Source organism: Amphimedon queenslandica, unplaced genomic scaffold, assembly GCF_000090795.2.
Source record: "Amphimedon queenslandica unplaced genomic scaffold, v1.1 AMPQUscaffold_13456, whole genome shotgun sequence".
NCBI classification, from domain to species: Eukaryota; Metazoa; Porifera; class Demospongiae; order Haplosclerida; family Niphatidae; genus Amphimedon; species Amphimedon queenslandica.
Genome location: NW_003546308.1, coordinates 139,354 through 160,021, shown reverse-complemented (window position 1 = coordinate 160,021; position 20,668 = coordinate 139,354). Strand labels below are relative to the sequence as shown.

At 39.0% G+C, this 20,668-nt stretch overlaps 3 protein-coding genes and 1 non-coding gene across 4 annotated transcripts; 3 read left to right on the top strand and 1 right to left on the bottom strand.

Moving 5' to 3' along the window:
* Positions 1-49: 49 nt before the first annotated feature.
* LOC100637541 (uncharacterized) lies at positions 50-13,282 on the bottom strand. The gene is made up of 23 exons (XM_019995034.1): positions 12,320-13,282; positions 11,525-11,786; positions 11,218-11,368; positions 9,632-10,899; positions 8,963-9,367; positions 8,519-8,733; positions 7,206-8,054; positions 6,052-6,974; positions 5,069-5,759; positions 4,810-4,956; positions 4,197-4,340; positions 3,776-3,972; positions 2,709-3,221; positions 2,407-2,584; positions 2,206-2,328; positions 2,030-2,149; positions 1,588-1,838; positions 1,396-1,525; positions 1,125-1,240; positions 970-1,081; positions 788-906; positions 556-662; positions 50-294 (listed from the first exon to the last, which is right to left on the bottom strand). Exons 1-23 carry the CDS (start codon positions 13,172-13,174, stop codon positions 128-130), a joined length of 8,043 nt encoding a protein of 2,680 aa, XP_019850593.1. The 5' UTR covers positions 13,175-13,282; the 3' UTR covers positions 50-127.
* On the top strand, positions 1,278-1,351 carry Trnan-guu (transfer RNA asparagine (anticodon GUU)). The gene has a single exon. It is a non-coding gene; the product is annotated as a tRNA-Asn (tRNA).
* Positions 13,283-13,357: 75 nt separating the features above from the next.
* On the top strand, positions 13,358-14,748 carry LOC100637414 (ADP-ribosylation factor-like protein 1). Its single transcript, XM_003385585.3, has 9 exons — positions 13,358-13,414; positions 13,463-13,565; positions 13,621-13,655; positions 13,843-13,893; positions 13,958-13,988; positions 14,042-14,153; positions 14,278-14,325; positions 14,382-14,512; positions 14,558-14,748. Exons 1-9 carry the CDS (start codon positions 13,411-13,413, stop codon positions 14,601-14,603), a joined length of 561 nt encoding a protein of 186 aa, XP_003385633.1. The 5' UTR covers positions 13,358-13,410; the 3' UTR covers positions 14,604-14,748.
* An 81-nt stretch (positions 14,749-14,829) lies between these two features.
* On the top strand, positions 14,830-20,633 carry LOC100637289 (TBC1 domain family member 5-like). Its single transcript, XM_003385584.2, has 15 exons — positions 14,830-14,871; positions 14,914-15,001; positions 15,067-15,112; positions 15,214-15,276; positions 15,381-15,470; positions 15,529-15,606; positions 15,688-15,794; positions 16,248-16,394; positions 16,447-16,497; positions 16,712-16,856; positions 17,008-17,123; positions 17,318-17,460; positions 17,672-17,775; positions 17,837-17,971; positions 20,337-20,633. Exons 1-15 carry the CDS (start codon positions 14,853-14,855, stop codon positions 20,601-20,603), a joined length of 1,599 nt encoding a protein of 532 aa, XP_003385632.1. The 5' UTR covers positions 14,830-14,852; the 3' UTR covers positions 20,604-20,633.
* Positions 20,634-20,668: the final 35 nt, after the last annotated feature.

Genomic DNA, 20,668 nt, shown 5'->3' with positions numbered 1-20,668 from the left:
CAACAACAATAATGATAATAATTAAAATTATAAGTAGGGGTTGTGTTTTAATTTAATTTAATTTAATAACATTAATAATAATAATAATAATAATATTAAATAATAATAATAATAAAGTAATTGGTAATTAACCTAGACCATATGCTTGACACTGAATGGCTTGCATTAGTTTCTTTTTCAAAATGTTATATGAAGGGTACAAGGGGATGGACATACGCAGGCTGCAGGTAGAGGCAACTGGGAGCGACTCTACGTTACTACCACCAATGACATCAATGTTGATAATTATTGAGGCTAGAGGAAGAGAGAGAGAGAGAGAGAGAGAGAGAGATAAAGAAAGGAAGAGAGAGAGAGAGAGATGAATCAAGGCATTCTATAAAACAAGTACATGCACAATAGGACAACATTAATACTGTACAAGTGACAATCAAGTGTACATGATCATGAATATACATGTACTATAATAGCCAGGATATTGGCAGAAGTTAAGCTTGGCAATTGATGGATTGTATTTAGCAGCCAATGCCAGCCACATGTGTAAAGGGATGTACTTACAAGGCTCTTGGTCATTGGTTGCTGGTAGGGACGCACTACCAGTAGCAAAGTACAACAACTGCTGTCTCTGATTATTGTTCATATGACTCACAACCCTCCAGAACATTCTAGAAACAATAAACATTGAATTCGAAACAAACAACAAAAAACAATAACATCTGTCCTAAATGTCAATATTTTATATTACATGTTATGATGATAATTATAATAATAGTATTAATAGGACAATTACTTCTCAAATCTATCGCAGATGGTAGCGGGGCGACCATGAGTGTGATTGAACTTCATGACAGATTTGAGCCTCTGGAGTGATATATTAGCAGAATCGCCTGATAAGAGGAGTTGAAAGTCCTAGAATAAGAGAAAAGAAGAGAGTGGCAGATAGAGAACATACAAATACACAATCTATTCTACTTCAGCTGTGAGTCCTATCAATAGTTCTGAAGGTATAATGTCCAGTAGGCCACTTCTCATTGCCATTAGCTCTTCTCGTACACATATTAACATCACATGCATAGCATACAGGCTAAAAGAGACAGTTAGAGAAGTATATTTTTGTTAATTATTACCGAACATATTCTTCAACACGCTCTGGTGTGACTGGGATCTTTGATCCACCTGGTATTAGGTCTTTAAAAACATTCTCAGGGTTTTGAACTCCTATTTTGTGAGCACATACTGGAGCCTATAAAAATAAAAAATATAACCAACACTCCCAGGTAGCATCTGTGGCGCAATCGGTTAGCGCGTTCGGCTGTTAACCGAAAGGTTGGTGGTTCGAGCCCACCCAGGTGCGTTACCTTTTTTTTTCTTTTTTTTGTTTACCATTTTTTTTCTTACCTCGAAGTAGCAGCAGTAAATTGCGTGGAATTCTTCTTTTGTTTTGCCACTTTTAGCATCAATCATCATCCGACGGAGCCCGTCATAAAGATCAGCATTATAAAAAGCCAAATCATGCCAAGCAAAGTCCCTAATTAAAGAATAATATACAATAAAAATATCAAATAATGCTCTTTTTTTACTCTCTCTCACCTATCCAATAAGTATTTACAAACATGGCGGCAGAGCATGAACGGTATGGTGTGCTTGAACCAGAAGCAGAGACCTAAAAACCGGCCGATGGCTCTGAACAAGCTAGACCTCTGGCTACGAAGAATCGACGACTTTGTTGAAGACATTGTTGGATGAAGGACAAGAGGAAGAGGAGAATAGAGTCCGGACTGCTCTGGCTCTTTACCAGGCTGATAGAACAGACCGCCTAGCTTGTTACATGGTGGAACACTCTATGATAGAAAATAAAGAAAAAATAGTTAAGACTCAGATTTCAGAGCATTAAAAAAAGGAGACACAATGACTATAAAAATTATTACTAAAATGATTATTGCTTAGCACTGTACATCAAGTCCAATTTTATCAATAGTAACTGCGTTTTATTAATAGTAGCCGTGTTCTATTAATAGTAACATACACTAACCATGTCGCTGTTCTTGAGTGCATTAGCAAGAGATGCAAAGAAGCCTCTATTGACTCCGGGACCAGATCCATCCTCACCTTCAAACTTAACCCTCACTTGACTATAATGAAACTTGGTGAGCTACAAAATGAATAACAAGCACACGTAGTTAATTGATGGGTGGAGTCAACACTCACATGTCCGAGGCACTCTAGTGAATCCTCTAAGAGATGATCGCGACGAACTCGAATCGAGAGAGTGTTAGAGACAGAGGCCCAGTCACTCCTCCCGCCCTGCGTGGACTCAAATAACTGAGACACCTAAAAAAGAATTGATAAGAGACAATTAAAATAATAGAATAACACAAGAAAGACAAAAGTGAGGGAGATGCATTTAACCTGATGTCTAAATCTCGCCATTCGACTAGCAAACCCAGCTCTAGTGTCAAGGAAATTACAGCTCTCACTTCCAGGGCCTTCAGCAAGGAATATGTGAGCAAAGACACTGACTGAAGTGTTCCATCTTATCAGGGCATCATCCATAGTCCATGAGAGAGTGATGGGGTGAGGGATCTCTCTGGATTAGATAGAAAAATACACAATATAACAAAGACTCAACAGTGAAATAAATCTTTAATTTTAATCACAATAATTGTGCATTCAGTACATGTACATTATAGACTATCATTGTGGTATCATACCTATTTTGTAGTAGTAAGTATGAGACAGGGAGAGATGATGTGTCAGGAGTATCCTCGTCCTTCATCTCCTGATCTTGATTGCTAGCAAACAGCTGCTCTTTCAAAGCGTATGGTTGGAGCAAGTGAGGCTGTTTAGCGAGAGGGAAGGCCTCTTCAAAAGGACCTTTTGGAGCCACGGGACTTGAGGCCGTACGAAAGAACTCAGCGTTGTATCTCTGAGTACGCTCGTCCTCTGATTCCGTTCTTATGAAGAGCGGCTCTGAGAGGTCAATCTCATCAGGGTCACGACCTTCTTTGATCTTCTTCTCTCTTGTGATTCTCTCCTTCTCTCTTCTCTCCTTCCTCTCCCTCTCCTCTCTCTCCTTCTTTTCTCTCTCTTGTTTCTCCTTTTCGTCGAGGGCTCTCTGCTCTTCTGGTGAAAGAGGGTCTTTAAGGATGAACTGTGTCTCTGGTTTCGGCCACGTACCAAGAGTATAGAGAAGTGCATCAAGAATGTATACCACATGTTCATAACTAGGAGAAAAATTAATAGAAAATATTCAACATTGATTAGCATGGAGTTTTTAAAATTCACAGAAAATCCAATTTTGATCACAACCAGCTCAAACTTTCTACGCAACATAAGTACATGTATATGGATCAGAAAAAATTATAACAATGGAGAATTCTTTACTTTTCATTTTTGGCAAAATTTGGCTAAAATCCCTGTACTATAGTACAGGGACTTTGGCCCGATTTTTGAGCAACTTTAAAAATTCATAAAAAATCTAATTTTGATTAGAATCAGCTCAAACTTGCTATGCAACATAAAAACATGTATATGTATTAGAAAAAAATTATAAAAATGGGAGAATTCTCTACTTTTCATTTTTGGTGAAATTTGACTAAAATCCCTGTACTATAGTACAGGGACTGTGGCCTGATTTTTGAGCAACTTTAAAAAAAACAATTTCGATCAAAATCAGCTAAAACTTTTCACACAAAGTAAATACAAATACATGTATATTTTACATTGTATTCTTCTCACCATTTCCCCACCTTACTGTACAGGTACAGTAGACTCTTACCCATATAAATCAATGACAGGTATAGTTCCTTCATTATTCCCCTTGGCCTGACACTGCAGTAGATATGCCATGTATTCCCCTGGAGTGGAACCAATGAAACTTTTATTTGCCGTTCTGTTTATTATCCTCTGAACAACTGAGGGTGAAGCTGATGATGATAAGGCTCTTATACTACCTCTCAATGTGGCAACGTAACGCTATAGTAAGAAATAAAAATTAAACCAGTAAACTATTAGTAAATTATCAGTAAATTATTAGTAAATTATCAATATCAGTAAAACTATAGTAAACTACTTACAAACCATTAAAATACATTATTATTTAAAACTCCTTTACTTTATAGTCACTATATGTATATGCATTCGTTAGTATACTATCAGTATATTATTGGTATACTACTAGTATATTATTAGTAAATTACTTGTGTATCAAAGGATTTTCCTTGGTGCAGTTGTCCTTCAGCAACGTCCAGTACATCAGTTACCCAGGACCAAGTCTTCTCTAGCGTGTTCAGAGTTGACTGGAGTAACTTCTGAATAGTATGACGGGGCAACTCCATTAAATACTAATAGAGAGAAAGAAAGTATAAGCACATAATGGTAATAGTAACAAAGTATTCAGCTCAATCTACATGTAGCTCTTAATCTTCTCATAATACAATGTAGATTGCTATTACATGTACAATAAGCCATACAGTATAACAACAGCACCTAATATCTAACAGTAGATAATAGTAATATCTACATGTACATATACATGTACATGTACATGTACATGTATATATCTAATACCGTATAGCTGGTTTATTTTGTGGCCTCAAATTTTTGTTGCTTAAATTTTCATTAGAATTAATTTTAGTGCCTTGCTAAATTTTTGTTAATATTTAATTGGTTTTAATAAAATTTAGTGGAATTAATTTTAGTGGATTTGAGCCTGCACGAAAATTAATTCCACACGAAATAAACCAGCTATACGGTAGTCTAATAATATCTAGTAGTAGTAATCTCTCTCTTTCTCTCTCTCTCTCTCTTTACCAGTGGTGGTCTTTTGCTTGTGCAGAGTCTGACTACAATGAGGACGAGGTCCTTTATAATACGAGCAAAAGTACGAGCAAGGAACCCAGAACCAAATCTAATGCTGGGGATAGTGCTGAGGGGCGTGGTTATCTCCGTCTGACCAAACTGTGAATAAAATAAAATATTAAAAAATAATGCAATATGTATAGTACATGTACATTATTAATTATAATATTTTTAAAATACAAATTACGTACTATACAGACTGTTTACTTACAAAGCTTGAAGTAGGTGAAGAGGGTCTCACAACAGGTGTGTTCTCCCCTATCCTCCGTCCATCAAGGGCCCAGGCGTATGGGTACATCCCGTCCATCCCATCATCTCCGTCTCTCCTTCCCCTTCGTCCACGGTGCGTGCCTAACCCACCGTCCATTATATCGGCAAATGGGTCGTCCTCGTCCTCTGAGCTACTGCTGTTAATGAGAGACATGGTATCGTGCTCGTAGAGGTCAAGCTGAGTCCCATACATCCTCGAATTTGACTGGTTCCCTCGCTGATTCGCAGCATCAAAACTATCATTACCTAACTCTGATCCAGGGAGCTCAGAGTCCGACAGATCCATACCAAACTCCTCGTGCTCCTCTCCCTGTCCTGACTGGTTCACATGCTGTCTCGGTACTAGTCTAATACCTAACTCAGGTAGACTTGATATTGAAGATGTCTTCCCTGAGTTCTCAGTGTTACGAACTGCTGTCCGTATGTGGAACTGTTGTGCAAGGCTCCTGTGCTTGCTCTTGTCTCCCACGGCACGAGATGAGGATGAGGCTCTTGTTGATGTTTGGTACTCGCATGTCACAGAGTTTGCTCCAAAAGGCTTTGCCACGCCCATCCTGACCGGCAGACATGCTGTCTCTGCTGCTTTGGCCATTGCCTCAATGGCAAGCCACGAAAAGGAAGTGAGGGATTTTCTAGAGAGAGAAAGAGGAAGAGGTAAAGGAAAATGAAAAGAAAACAAATAAAATGAAACTATACATGAACATGAAAAACAACTCAAGTCTAAACTCTAAACATTGGAACATATTATACATGAATACATGTACAAAACTAAGGTGTTACTGTAACTGCATGTATGTGTACATGCTAATTCAATTATTTTGAGTAGACACTAGTTCTCCATGTTATGATATCTTTACTGTACATGTATACATGTAGTGTATGTATATGCTCAGTCCTTCCCTTTCTCTCCTAATAATAACTTACTTCATAGTCTCATGAACCAGTTTCCCTTTAATCTCTTGACTCCTCAATCTGTCAGGCAGTTCTCTGCTAGGAGGGAGCTCGACCAGTGTACCCTTCACCCTACTGTGCTCCAGGGACAGTGCTCTAACCAGCGATCCAAGGTATCTCACAGCCACATACATAGGGAGGTTCTTCTCATTCATACCATCAAGATTACCACCCTTCTCATAGATAGGGAGGATATCAACTCCCTCCACCAAAAGAGCGTTAATCTTTTGACTCATGGTGTACAAAAAAGCAGTTGCAAAGCTGTTTTCGTTGCTTACAAGGAGTCGCTTGACGAAACAGTCGAGCTTCTGAACTGATATTGGGGTTGGCCAAGTATCATGGTGCTTGAATGCGTTGAAGCCTAAGACAGTCGTAACCTGAGCCGGCCAGGTCATGAAGGTATTGTGGAGTAGATCGTAGCCGTTCAAATGATCAATACCGTGTAAGAAACAAGTGTCATAGTTCTTGCAAGGAGGCTGTACTGAAGTCTCAATTGTAAACGAGGGAAGAGTTTCGGACTTTTCGGTAAAAGCAGCAGCTCCTTCTCCGAAACTCAAGACGACAGTCTTTGGCGTGGGCTCGGACCCAAATGGTCTCCACAGACTAGAAGATGGATTCTCAGGGTCTTCGGGTTTATCGGAAGTGGGCGTGTCAGATTTTACGAGCTCTAGTGGCTCATTGAAGGGTATTTCCGGCTTAGAAGGAATGAGTGGCTTGCGATAGCGAGGGTAAGAAGGGGCACAGGAGAGGTACTTGAACAAATCGACACAACGTTGATTGTGAATGAGCGAGGCTAGGACTGACTCACCATTCTTATCCAGTGCTGTAGCAAACTCGGTCCTTGAGAGAAAGGAACATAAAATATTGCAAGCTTCTCTGAGTCCTGCCGAGGCTCTCTATAAAGAAGATGCAAAAATAAAGTAAAATAAAGTAATGGAGATTTAGGAATTTCTTTATAATCTTTGAGATGCTTAAATTGAAAATAAACCAATTATTGCATTTTACACATACATGTACATGTAGATGTACATGTAGTACAATGTTCGTGCAAGCTAGTTTCATTTCTCAAAATAATTTTATTTCCAGCATTGCATTACCAAGTACACAATGCATGCATTGAAATTAACCTTTTTTCTAAGTTCTTTCTTTGCTTCAACATTAGGAGGAGGTTTAGAGGTACCCCAACCAACTCTCAGCCCTCCAGTTCTTGAGCGTCTAGCAGGCGTTACCCTCGACACTACCCCATGACCCACGTCCAGTAGAGTGGGGAAAGCCCCGTCGGTATCTCCTTGCTCCTCGCACGCCTCATCAGGCTCCAATCCAACGGCAAGAAAACTAACGGAATGAGCCTGACCAAAACTACCAGCACGGGAATTGGAATAATTAGCAAAGACTCTGAAATCCTGCATCTCGAGATGAGCTGCTCTTAGCTGATAAATATCACTGAAGTAGACCATACCACGGAACGGTATATTATCCATTAAAGGTGTAGCATGTAAGTTAGTCCCTCTTCTCTGTGCTTGAGGAACACGAGGAGGAGCGCTGGCAGTAGCAGGTGCACCCTGCTCCCCACCCTCTCCTCCGTCGTCCGACTCCGGGTCACTGGCCTCGTCCGGCGGATCAACAACATCATCGTCATCATAATCACGAGTGATCTCGGCTTTATAAACGGACGGATAGAACTCTTTAAAAAGAGAGAGGAGCTGCTGAGCAGTGTAGCCGAGAGGGAGACTTGATATGTAGAGCTTCATCTGTTGAATGTCGTAGCAAGTGCTGTAGCTAGCAAAGAAGAGTTGTACTGGTGTCATGCCTGCTCTGTTTCTGGAGAGACAGGCCTCAGTGAGGAGGGGGGAGGGGGAGACAGAGGATGATTCCAGCTCATCTATGAAGACTAGTATCTTGTAGGCTCCGGTGAAATTCTGATAGGCAATGGCTGTCATGAATGGGGTCTCACCAAAAGCATTCTTCTGACGTAACTGGAAAAGAAAAACAAATAAAAAGACAATTAATTTAAAAAAATTTTTAAGTTGCTCAAAATCAGGCCAAAGCCCCTGTACTATAGTACAGTGTATTTGGCCAAATTTCACCAAAAATGACTCAGAGAGAATTTTTCATTTTTATAATTTTCTCTGATACATATACATGTTCTTATGTTGTGTAGCAAGTTTGAGCTGATTCCAATCAAAATTAGATTTTTTATGAATTTTTAAAGTTGCTCAAAAATCGGGCCAAAGTCCCTGTACTATAGTACAGGGTCACTGGCCAAATTTCACCAAAAATGACTAGGTGAGAATTCTTTAATTTTATAATGTTTTCTGATGCATATACATGTTCTTATGTTGTGTAGCAAGTTTGAGCTGATTCTGATCAAAATTAGATTTTTTATGAATTTTTTAAGTTACTCAAAAATTAACCTACACATTGTACATGCATGACTCACCAGTCTAATGACGTCATTCCTGATGGTCTCAGAAGAGAGGAAGGTGTCCAGCATCATGACCTGAGCATAAGCAAGGTCCTGGAAATCCCTCTTCATGTCGGGGGATATCTCATAGCCTCCTCCTTTATTGTAGTAGTTGGTCCTCAGCTCCTCAAAACTGGTGTCACGATACTCTGGGTAAGCTGTGAGACTCTGATAATTAGCTCCATTATCACCTGTGGAAAGGATACAGGAAAAATTAATAGAAAATGTACATGTACACTCAATGTTATTTGTATTTTGTGAATCATAGTTCATTTACATGTATGTATGAATGACAATGCGCTGATACATGTACATGTACATGTGTTTTATGTAGCATATACATGTACATGTACATTGTGCATATGTACATTAGTACATTAATTTTATTAATGTTCAATTTTAATGGCACTAGTCCCTCACCTTTATAAGGTATGAATTGCTTATTGGATCCATCATCGTCCCTGTCCTTCCTGGCCACACAAACGTGCATCACATTATAATTGTGAGCAGTATACTCGTACAATACTGAAGGAGAGAGACTCAGACCCATACCAGGACTGGAACAGGGTTTGGAATCCTCGGTATCAACGTTCATCGAGGACGGCTCAAGTTCAGAGGTTTTTGATTCCATCATTTCAACGTCGGCCACAGGCTCCAGGGCTGGCTTCTTTGGTGCTGGGGGACTGTCTCCGCCATTAGTTGTTGGGGGAGACGAGGAGGAGTGGTCAGTTGGGGGCGTGGTGTTTGAGATAGAGCGGACTATTCTCTCAACGGAAATCGTATCAATTTTCATTACTGAAGGCAACAGGGTCTGTTTAATGGGAACTGCAGGAGAGAGGGGAGGAGAAAGAATTCAAAGACAATTTTTAGAAAAAATACATGTACGTGTACATGTACATACATGTAGGTTTATACACTATATACATTTACATGTACTAGCTGATAAAAATTAATAAATAAAACGTAAGAAGAACTGGCTCAAAAATGTCATAAAAATTGGGGGTTCGTGTGACCATTTGTCAAAGCTATTTCTGATAAACTATTATGTGTACAATGTACATTACTTTACTGGATCATCTGGTAGCTTACCAACTAGCAACATGATCATGTTCTTATTTTTATTGAGCATATACTGACGGGACATCAGAGAATGATAAGAATTATAGAGCACGGGATCACTGTTTGGAAACCAGCCAGCAAGATGATCCAGGTACCGAGGAGGATCCGGTTTGAGTTTGAGTCCGGGCGGAATGGGAATGAGAACACCGTGAACGTCCTTAATGCAGAGAACCTCAGAGTTATACATGTCAATGATTGAAGCTGTTTTATGAAGAACTGGAGGAGTAGGAACAGAAAGTGTCTCGTTATTACTCGTTTGAGTTCCTTTCCTTCTCCTCTTCCTCCCGGCATGCTTAGGGACAGCCCTCTCAGTGGGAGCAGGTAAAAGACTGGGACAAGCCTCCAGAGCACACTCGTAAGCGTGACAACTCTCTTCCTCTAGCGTGCATTTTTGAGGCTTTGTGTCTCGCCCACCCGTAGCAACGAAAGACGAACTTTGAATCAAGCCCGAGGACGTGCCCGAAGTACACACAAAGAATGTTTGATCATCTTCGATCCTCTTGATGAGTAGATATGGTCCACTGTTGGTCGGGTGGAGCGCTACAGGAAGGAATCCTCTCAGCATTGAGGGACCTTTAGTCTCGCCCATACTGTCGTCAATAATGGGAGGGAGGGACGTGGGTGGGAGAGGGGCAGGGTCAAGGATGCACACGGGGGCGTGTTGAACGATACCGGCAACGTGACGACTGACCGGCTGACTGTGAGAAGTAGGTGTGGCCTCCACGGTCGCATTAGCGGTTGCTTCAACACCCATACAAAGAGAGAGCTCGGCAAGTCGATAAACTTTGAGCGAATTCTGAGGCTTAGAGGTTGTCTGTATGTCAGTATGCTGGGCATAAGAAACATCAATGATTGCCTGGTTGTTATCCACAGCCACAACCTTACCAAGAACGGCAGGAGAATCATCAAGAAAAACAACATCGGACTGCTTCCATATTTCAAGAGACTCGTACTGCTGGACCTTACCCATTCCATCCTCGCCTTCTTGAACCATCTGCTTTAATATCTTTACCAATACGCTGGTCGTTGGGTCTATGCTGCCCTTTTCAATTATATTAACGGTCTGACCCACACGTGGACCGTGAGTCTTGGAGCAATGGAGGACGAGGGCATTAGGACCGCAAGGTGGACCGTTCTTTAGGCGTACCAAAGAGCCCTCAACAATGGAAGAGGCTGCAGAGGAAGAATGAGCATCAGATGATGCTGGAGAAGAAGATTTAACTTGAGGACAGAGTCCCCTAGTGAAGAGAGAAAGAAGTGACATGAAAAGGAGAGAGAGAGAGAGGACAAAAAAGAGGAGGAACAGGAAAGAAGAAAGGAGAGAAAAGATAAGCATTTTCATTTTTTACAATTGGACATGGACATTCTGGGAATTTTAACAATTATTATAAAAACTACTACTACCAAGTGTACAAAATTCCCTAGAAAATGACTCTATCATCATTGTAATTGTCATGCATGTACATTGTTGTACTCCACATCAACTGATACCAGTTATAATGTACATGTATTTATATAATATTTAATAATAATAATAATAATGACAGTACTCTTACCACCAGTAGACTTTCCCTCCATTGGTAATGACGTAGGTAAGGAAGTCAGAGACAAAGAGAGACGAGATTGAATCGGTTGTGAATTCTGAGGGAAAAGTAAGCGAATGAGAGAGAGAACTGACCAATGGAGGAGCACCTGCTTCAGAGCAACCTAGTAATAACAGAAATATGTTAATTAATTTAATTATTATATAAAGACATAATAAAAGAAGAAATGAACTCTTCAAATCCCACCTGTAAATATAAGGGATACAATGTACGAATTACCAAATGGGAACTTTATCATACATTTACATGCTTATAATACCTCTTAGAAGTTGATCGTAAAATGTAGCCACGCCTCCTGATTCAGTTATGATTGATGCTCGAATATCGCTCGAGGAGAGAAAGGAAATCCTTTCGCTAGCGAGTCCAAGTTCTCTTGTAAGTGGGTGTGGCTGTGGATTGACCACACCCTCGTCACAAGGCCAGGAATATAACTGACCAGATGCCCCGCCTACTAGCAGTATCTCTGAATGAAGAGCAGCGATAGAGACGAATCGATTATCGGAACCAAGAGACTCGGGATTCTAAAAATAGCAACGAAAGAGTTCTAATAATAGTAACAGTTATAAATTTAGAGAGATACTCAAATGAAGCAATGAAATGCATGATTTATCACACACATTAATCTACTACTAATTAATGTCACCTCCACACAGCATGTAAACATAAATGTACAACTACATGTAATACTCATAGAAATTATGCACTACATGTACACATGCTTTGTACTGAATGTGGTACAGATCTGCATTTTCATATTCACTACAAAATGAAGGTTCAGTTCCAACAGTCTTACCACAGGGACTACAAAACTAGCAGACTAGATACAATACACACATTAGTACGTTACAGGTGTAAAATCATGTTCAATTGCGTGTCACACACCAAAACATGTGTGATTGTAACCAAATCCTATAAGCAAGTGATAAACTACACTAATTTTATATATTATGTTTATATGTGTGTGATTAAAGCTAGATGTACATGTGATGCAAACCGTATAAAGTCAGCAAAAATTATTGGTTAACATTTCAAGAGATCTCATGATTAGTCTTACCTGCTTCACAATCATCCACTCCAGTTCCCCCATTTGTGGCCACACCTCTTCTCTCTTTTTCCTCCCGGCCGCAGCACCAGAGGCAGCGTCAGAGCCAGCCCCTCCCCCTCCGGCCGCCCCCTCATCATCACGAGCCTTATCGCCAATGTCCCTGTCATCCATGAGATCGTTATTGACGGAATGAGAGGCAACCGATGCACCGTCGACCGGTCTAAAGGTACGCACAGCGACGACGGACGGACCGGAGCCGGTCGTAAGGAAGGTAACAGAGGCGGGGAGGTAGGCGGGGTTACTGATGGCGGTGAAGTCTGGAGTGGGAGATGATGACGTGAAGTTTGTGTTCAGTTGAGCGGAAGAGGAAGGAGGAGAAGCGATGGAAGTGAGTGTGGGGATCCCAGAAAACGGCGAGCTGTTCAAACCACGCAGGATGTCAAGATCACTGCGTCCAATCCTGCTGTTAGGACGAAAATCCCTCTCTTGATCGAACTGGGCTTGAAGCCTACGTGCATACTCAGCATCCGATAAAACCTGTAGGCTGTTCTCAGGTCCACCAGGTCTTGCTCCGCCCGTTTTAAAATCGGGCGGAACTTGGTACATTGTTAGATTCGACGAAGAGGAGACCTTCATTCTACAGGCACGTCCATCTTTAAGCAGACATGCTATGTACTTGGAGTTGCTTACGATGCTCAGTACTTCATTTGCTGGGACACCAGGGAGGGACTTCACGTATGCACTGGGCGTGGACTTTCTCTCTAACTTCTGTAGTCTTCTCAGTATCTTTTTCCGTATCTTCTCGGGGCTGTAGCCTTCTTTGTACGGGACGCAGAGGAGCTTTGCCTCGGGAGACACGCTCATTTTCTTCAGTTCAGATAACTAGAATGTGCTCTTTAGAGTAACAGTAAATGAAGAGGGAGAGAGGGGGACGGTGGTTATGAAGGCATGTTCCCCATTTCCAATTAACGCCCATTCGCCTAACAATATTTTCAATTATTGCCCCCGTGATGATCGACTCATTAATAATTCCAAATAATGCCCTCGACTGAAATTTTAACTCTTTCTAATTAAAGTGCATTTAATATAATTTGCTATCAATGGGTGAGTGTAACTACATGGATTTTATTCATTTTTCCTATTTTGTTTCAGGTGGAGTCTTTTCTAGCCTTTTCTCTAGGCTGTGGGGCACCAAGGAGACTAGAATTCTAATATTGGGCCTTGATGGAGCTGGAAAAACCACCATACTGTACAGGTGAGGCCTTGTATCATTTTAATCCAGTGACATAATTATTGTATTATATATATAGGTTACAAGTTGGAGAAGTAGTAACAACAATACCAAGTGAGACGTTATGTAGAGGGAATAGTTAGTTTGTTATTATAATACAATAATAAAATTAAAATGCCAATAATATTGGTAATTGATGGGGATTTCCATGTGGTCATGTACTAATAACTAATAAACCTTCACATGATACGCTCATATAATGTATTTTTTTCTTTCCCTGTCTATCATCTGTCTCCTGTAGCTATTGGTTTCAATGTAGAAACAGTGACATATAAAAACCTAAAGTTTCAAGGTACATAATACTACATATGTATATATACCCTTTCCATGACATTATTAATACTTTATGTACATAGTATGGGACCTAGGGGGACAAACAAGCATAAGGTCGGTTGAACTATATGAATCACATTATGATTGTATGTCACACAACTCTTTAGACCTTACTGGAGATGCTATTACTCCAATACTGATGCCATTATCTATGTAGTTGATAGTTGTGATAGGGAAAGGATCGCCATCTCAAAGTCTGAGCTCGTGAGCATGTTAGAGGTAAGAGTCTAGAAAGTAGAAGTAATATAGAGAGAGAGTAGGAGGGGAGAGAGAAAGTAAGAGATGAGAGGATGGAATATTTAAACAAAAAAGAAGTGTTTTTACAACAATTGTTTTCCATTAGGAGGAAGAATTAAAAGACGCAATTTTATTAGTATTCGCTAATAAACAAGTATGAAATTATTATAATTCTTGTTTATTATTGTTGTTCTTTGTTGTTGTTTTTAGGATATGGAGGGAGCCATGTCGCCTTCAGAGGTCTCAACAGCTCTTGGTCTTTCAGCACTCAAGAGCAGAACCTGGGCCATTTTTAAAACATCAGCACTAAAGGGTGATGGGCTAGAAGAAGCAATGGACTGGTAAGGTTTCACGTGACTCCTTGGGAATACTTTTGGGTTCTTTAGGTTAACGAATACTCTAACTGGAGGAACGGGAACAGGATCGTCATGACAACCTAACTTTTATAGTTAATATTATTATTGTTATTATTATTATTATTATTATCATAAATGAATATCAGTTTCTAATTATTAAGACATTGTGTACAGAAAGCTATAATACAACATTGTACATGATGAATTCTGGAAGTAATTAATTTTAAAATTGAAATTTGAAATTCTAGTTCAGCAAGCTCCACCCTTTTAAGTGATTTTTCGTCTTCCTCCGTATTCTATAGTCGAGACTCCGGATTCTTTGAAGATGACTGAAGCTGAAGAAGGTTAGGAATTGTAATGTTTCCAGCATAACTATAGACCTCCAGGATTCCTCTCAGTCACTCTGGAAGATACAAGCACAAGAGAACCTGCCCCCGTAGATGTGGACACAACAGATAATTACCACTACACAAGGTAACTCGTCAAAATATTCCACTCTTCATCAGTTCATTCTGCTCCTTTCTCCTCCTTTTTTCTAGGGATGACTGGTACAAATTGTTTTCTCAAGATGGCTACCTCAAAGTGGTAATTACGTTGCTAATATTTACTGTTTTTATTTTATTTTTTTCCACCCCCTTTACTGCCAACGATAGCAATAATTAATTTTTCTTTGTTTATGTTTTCAGTTAAAACAGTTTGCTCTTTCCGGTGAGCTACAGCGGTCTAATTTAAGATCGATTTGCTGGAAGGTATGAAAAAGAATACAGCAAACATGCATATACTACATAATGCCCCCCCTCTCTCTATACTTCTGCATGTACATGTACATGTATACCTTCCTCCATTACTTTAGCTGTTTCTTGGTGTCATACCTGAAGATCAGAGCCAGTGGATAGAAGCATCAAACTTATCACGAGAGAAATATGCAGCCTTGAAGCAAAAGGTTTGTACTTTCTCTACTTTTCTATTTCATTTCTATTGTTCTCTGACTCTCTATGTAGTATATGATTGATCCTCATAAAGATGTTGAGGCCTCGCTAGATCTAAATGTTCATAATCCTCTCTCACTTGAAGAAGATGTCAGTCACTTTCTTCTTATTTTATTACTTTCTCTTTTATTTCATTTGTTTGTTTTTACATATTATTGCTTTGTGTCACAGAGCCCTTGGAACCAGTACTTTCAAGATGGAGAGATAAAGCAAATCATCACTCAGGATATTGTTAGAACTCATCCCGATCAGATGTTCTTTAGACAACAAGACATCCAGTAAGAGAGAGAGAAAGGGGGCAAGCAGTAGATAGAGAGAGAGAGAAAGGGGACAACAGTAGATAGAGAGGGGGTCAGTGATGGAAGACATAGTGTAAAGAAATTCAATACATTACTGGAATCTTTAGTACAATGTACATATGTACATGTATTATGGATGGGGTCAAACAATTTGGCATTGGCATTAAAATAGCAAGTACCAATTTTAGAAATACACGCATAATAGATTTGTTTATTTAGCTCTTTAGATGCCCATAACTTTAAAAAATTGTAACCAGAATTGACTATTAACTCTCTACATAGCATAAGGACAGCAAATCTATTACATGTACATGCATGTAGATGTTGCTACCATATCATGTACAGGCAGCAATTGTTCTCAATTGCAAAACGCTTTATCATTATTATTATTATTATTATTATTATTTATTTATTTATTTATTTATTTTACAGGAACAGTATGTTAGATATTTTATTCTGCTATGCCAAAGAAGAGCCTGACATTAGCTATAGACAAGGCATGCACGAACTCTTAGCTCCAATTCTTTTCATCCTTCATGCTGAGAGCAGAGACGATGTGCAAAATGACGATTCACTAAGGTAGAAACTGTATAATTATAGATAGTTTTAAGATTGATTTTATTTTTTTTAGTCCTGCGTTAAAGGTGGTGATGGACCCTGCCTGCATTGATGCTGATGCCTTGTTAGTTAACACTGTGTATTCACATTGTAGCCTCTCTATATTAATGTCTGTTGGGGGTTGTCCGATTACTGTACTGGGAGCTGTTCCCTCTCATTCTCTCTTTGTATATTACGTACCACTTTTGGTTATTCAAATTTTGATGTTTATTTTAAACATTCTTTATCCCTTTCTCTCTCTCTCTCTTCTTTACTTGCCTCCTCTTTCTTTTCTTCAGTGCTCTCTTTTCAGAGCTCATGGAGGGTATGCAGCACTTCTTCCTCAGTGCCTCCTTAGAGTCCGACATTATCAGAGCAAGGCAACAGAAGAATAGCAACAGACACGTCAGAAAACCTTTCGAATCCGATGAAGTCTACCTCCCAGTAAGCCTTAGATATTAGTGTATTATTTTACTCTGTACATGTACATGTACTGTCACTACTGTGCATGTATGTCAGCTTCATCAAATACTGAATAAAAATTAAGACCGTTTTTCTTTTCATATTGAGGCTATTACATGTATGTCTTGTTTAGACTTCATCAATTGCAAGGAAGCTTGATAAGATCCACGACGTCTTATTAAAGAATGCCGATGAGCAGCTGTACTACAGACTGAGGGATCTTGGTATCCCTCCACAGACCTATGGAATGTAAGAAATGAATGAATGAATACTGTTATCCTTTGATAGTACATTGTTATTGTACTACGCAGTATATATGTACATGTACTTGTAATCTAATGTTTAATCTGCTACTCATAGTCTTTATCATTTAATCTTACTCTCTCTTTCACTATCTCTCCCCACCCTCTCTCTCTCTCTCTCTCTCTCTTTTTGTCTCGCAGTCGGTGGATTAGATTATTATTTGGACGAGAGTTTCATCTTCCTAGTATGCTTCAGTTATGGGATGCCTTGTTTGTTGAAGGGAACTCACTCGGCCTAATGGACTATGTCTTTGTTACCATGCTTACACTAATAAGAGATACTTGTAAGCAAATTAAATAATCTATGAGACTTTAATACGGATAAATAACATTATTATTATTATTATTATTATTATTATTATTATTATTATTATTATTATTATTATTATAAGACATACGTTATTCTTAATAATTATTATTAATATTATTATATTTATTATTATTATATTTATTATTATTATTATTATTATTATTATTATTATATTCCCTGTACAGTATTAACAGATGACTACAGTACGTGTATGCAGCTTTTAATGAAGTACCCTCCGTGGTTTGAGGTATCTGACTTAGTTCAAAGGGCACTACATCTTAGGAATCCAGTAAGATTACATACTACTCACACTTTATATCTCTCCTCCTTCCCCTTTCTCTTTTATGCAGGCTAGGTATCCTGACCCAGTCCCTCATGTTAGGGAGTGGACACAAATTAACGAAGATATGCACACGCCCTCTCCTAACCAGCTACATATTCAAGAAGACCGCTCACCACCGGAAGTAGTCAAGATGTCGCATAAAGTAAGTATAATGAGATTATGCATGCAACATTGAGTAAAAGATACTAATAGTAATATTAGCTATGTATGTGCATGTATAATGTAGTTTATATGGTTATTTGTATTCTACATTGTAGTCATAGTAGAGTTATATAAGCGTGGAATTGTTATTACATTCATGTTATTAAAAGGGGGTACATAAACAACACAGCGATATTAGCTATCAACTAGTCAATGGCACACAGTTAGTTATAGTATTACATTAGTGGTAGATCATGACGGTATATGATTCCTGCACCAGTGACAGCAAATAGTGCATCAACAGTAGCATCAAGCTGAACCACATTAGATGCTGGAGACTCCATCTTCTCCCAGTTTCCAATACATGGTATAGTACAACGAAAAATTTGAGTGTTATTGTATCCAACTGCGAATATTTCTCGAGCACCAGCTGTCATGCATTTAAACTGTCCAGGGATGGTTTCCCAAGGTCCTTCACCTCCAAAAATTGGACGATAATTAATCGTATTACTGTAGTCTATACCAAATACATACTCGCTGTTGGCAGCAATGTTAATGAACCTCCCATCAATGGATGATTCTACAGACTCTAAACTAGTACTCCACTTACGTATGTTATTATCAGCATCAAGAAACCAGATATAACCATTGCCACCGGCTGCTACATCAGTTGTTCCTATTTCTTCATTTGCTATTTCATAATTGCTTTCTTTGGCTGTACCACGGTATAACTTGTAATCAAAGCTGACAAAATACGTAAAGTCAGTCCCAACATCAAGATTCCTAATGTTGTGTGTACGGTATTCCCATTTACTACTACATGGCCTTTTGCAGTACTGAGCATAATTAAGGGTATCGATACCCCAGAGAAATTCAGAGTTAGCATGAACAGAATGCATAGCTGGTCCTGCTCCTTGCACTTGAATCCATAATTGTCCTTTGACTGAGACAGAGAGGAGAGCTAAGAGAAGTAGCTGTACGCTCATCTTTACTTAAGCTGTCTTATACCTTATATAGTAGTGCTTATATTAGTATCATGTGACCTGAAGTCATGTGATGCGTTGATAGTATCAGTTCATTAGCAAACTTAATGATAACAATAATGATGACTAATAAAACATGATGTACATGTATGTATTCCCTATTCCAATCGAAATTGGATTTTTTGAATTTTTTAAGTTACTCAAAAATCGGGCCAAAGTCCCTGTACAGGGTCTTTCACTAAATTTCACCAAAAATGACTCTGAGAGAATTCGTCATTTTCATAATTTTTCTGATGCATATACATGTTCTTATGTTGTATAGTAAGTCCCAAAATTGAATTTTTGCAAATTTTTATGAATTTAAGCATGCATGAAACAAAACAGCAATGTACTGTACTTGTAGCTATATCAAACAGTCAAGCACACACTGTAATTATATTACATTAGTGATAAATGATGGCGGTATATAGCCCCTTTACTACTGACAACAAACAGTGCATCAATAGTAGCATCAAGCTGGATCACATCATTTGATGGAGACTCCATTGCCTCCCAGTTTTCAGCACAGGGTATAGTGCAACGGTATAATTGTCTGTTATTTCTATCAATGGCAAAGATTTCCCGAGAGCCAGCTGTCATGCTGATAAAGTGTCCTGGTATGGTTTTCCATGGTCCGCCAAAAATCGCACAATAATTAATTGTTCCCTCACCGTCTATACCAAACACATGCTCACTGTTGGCGGCAATATTAATGAACTTCCTGTCATTTAAAGAATCTGCATATTCTAAGCCAATGCTCCACTTCCACGTGTACCCATACTGGTCAAGATACCAAATAAAACCGTTACCACCTGCTGCTATCTCAGTTGCTTCTGTTATATTATTTGCTATGCTGGATTTTTTGACTGTAGCATGGTATGTATTGTTATCTAAGCCTATGAACCAAGTATAAACAGGCCCTGCATCGAGACTCCTCATGTTGGGTGTACTGTATATCCAGTTTCCTTTGCATGGTCTCAGGCAGTACATGGCCTCATTTTTTGAATTGATGCCCCAGAGGAATTGAGAATTAGCACTAACTGAATGCATTGATGAGTTATTTGGTCCTGGGATTTGAGTCCAAACAGCCACTTGTCCTTTGACTGAGACAGAGAGGAGAGCTAAGAGAAATACATCATGTAGGTGTACCATCATCTTTTACTTACTGCTATAGCATAATGTGACTTGAAGTCATGTGATGTTAATATTGAATGTCATTATGAACTATATCATTCATTACCTTTAGAATGTCTTGAGTCACAGTATTACTGTTTAATATCTTTACCTTCTATTGTGTTTGGATTGATAGAATTTATTTTTCTTCCCCTCTCTCTCTCCCTCTAGCTTGCTAATAAAACTAAATCAGTGTTTGCTCAAGCCACTAAACAAATGCACATACCAAAGAAACAGCTTAGCTTGAATACTAAACTCTCCCTTCCTAAGCCAAGTGGTGGAGGAGGAGGAGGAGGAGAGGGAAAGTCTAAAAGTAATGGTAGCACTTCCGCAATGACTCCACTCTCAGCATCAGAAGAACAAGAAATGATACGCAATCCAAAAGTATGTTTTTATATCTATCAATTCTACAGATACTGCACTGTACATTTGCTTTAAAATTTCCAGCTAAATTGTAGTTTTTTTGGAATCATTCTTTCTTTTCATTTACTTAATTTTTCTAT

Coding starts and splice junctions, on each gene's coding strand:
- LOC100637541 (XM_019995034.1), bottom strand. CDS start 13,174: ATGAGCGTGTCTCCCGAGGCAAAGCTCCTCTGCGTCCCGTACAAAGAA. Junction 5,760..6,051: donor CTGGTTCATGAGACTATGAA/GTAAGTTATTAT, acceptor TTCTCTCTCTAG/AAAATCCCTCACTTCCTTTT. Junction 3,973..4,196: donor GAAAATCCTTTGATACACAA/GTAATTTACTAA, acceptor TTCTTACTATAG/CGTTACGTTGCCACATTGAG.
- LOC100637414 (XM_003385585.3), top strand. Junction 13,566..13,620: donor AAAACCACCATACTGTACAG/GTGAGGCCTTGT, acceptor TTATATATATAG/GTTACAAGTTGGAGAAGTAG. Junction 14,154..14,277: donor AGCTCGTGAGCATGTTAGAG/GTAAGAGTCTAG, acceptor GTTTTCCATTAG/GAGGAAGAATTAAAAGACGC.
- LOC100637289 (XM_003385584.2), top strand. Junction 16,857..17,007: donor CCGATGAAGTCTACCTCCCA/GTAAGCCTTAGA, acceptor TGTCTTGTTTAG/ACTTCATCAATTGCAAGGAA. Junction 17,972..20,336: donor TAGTCAAGATGTCGCATAAA/GTAAGTATAATG, acceptor CTCTCCCTCTAG/CTTGCTAATAAAACTAAATC.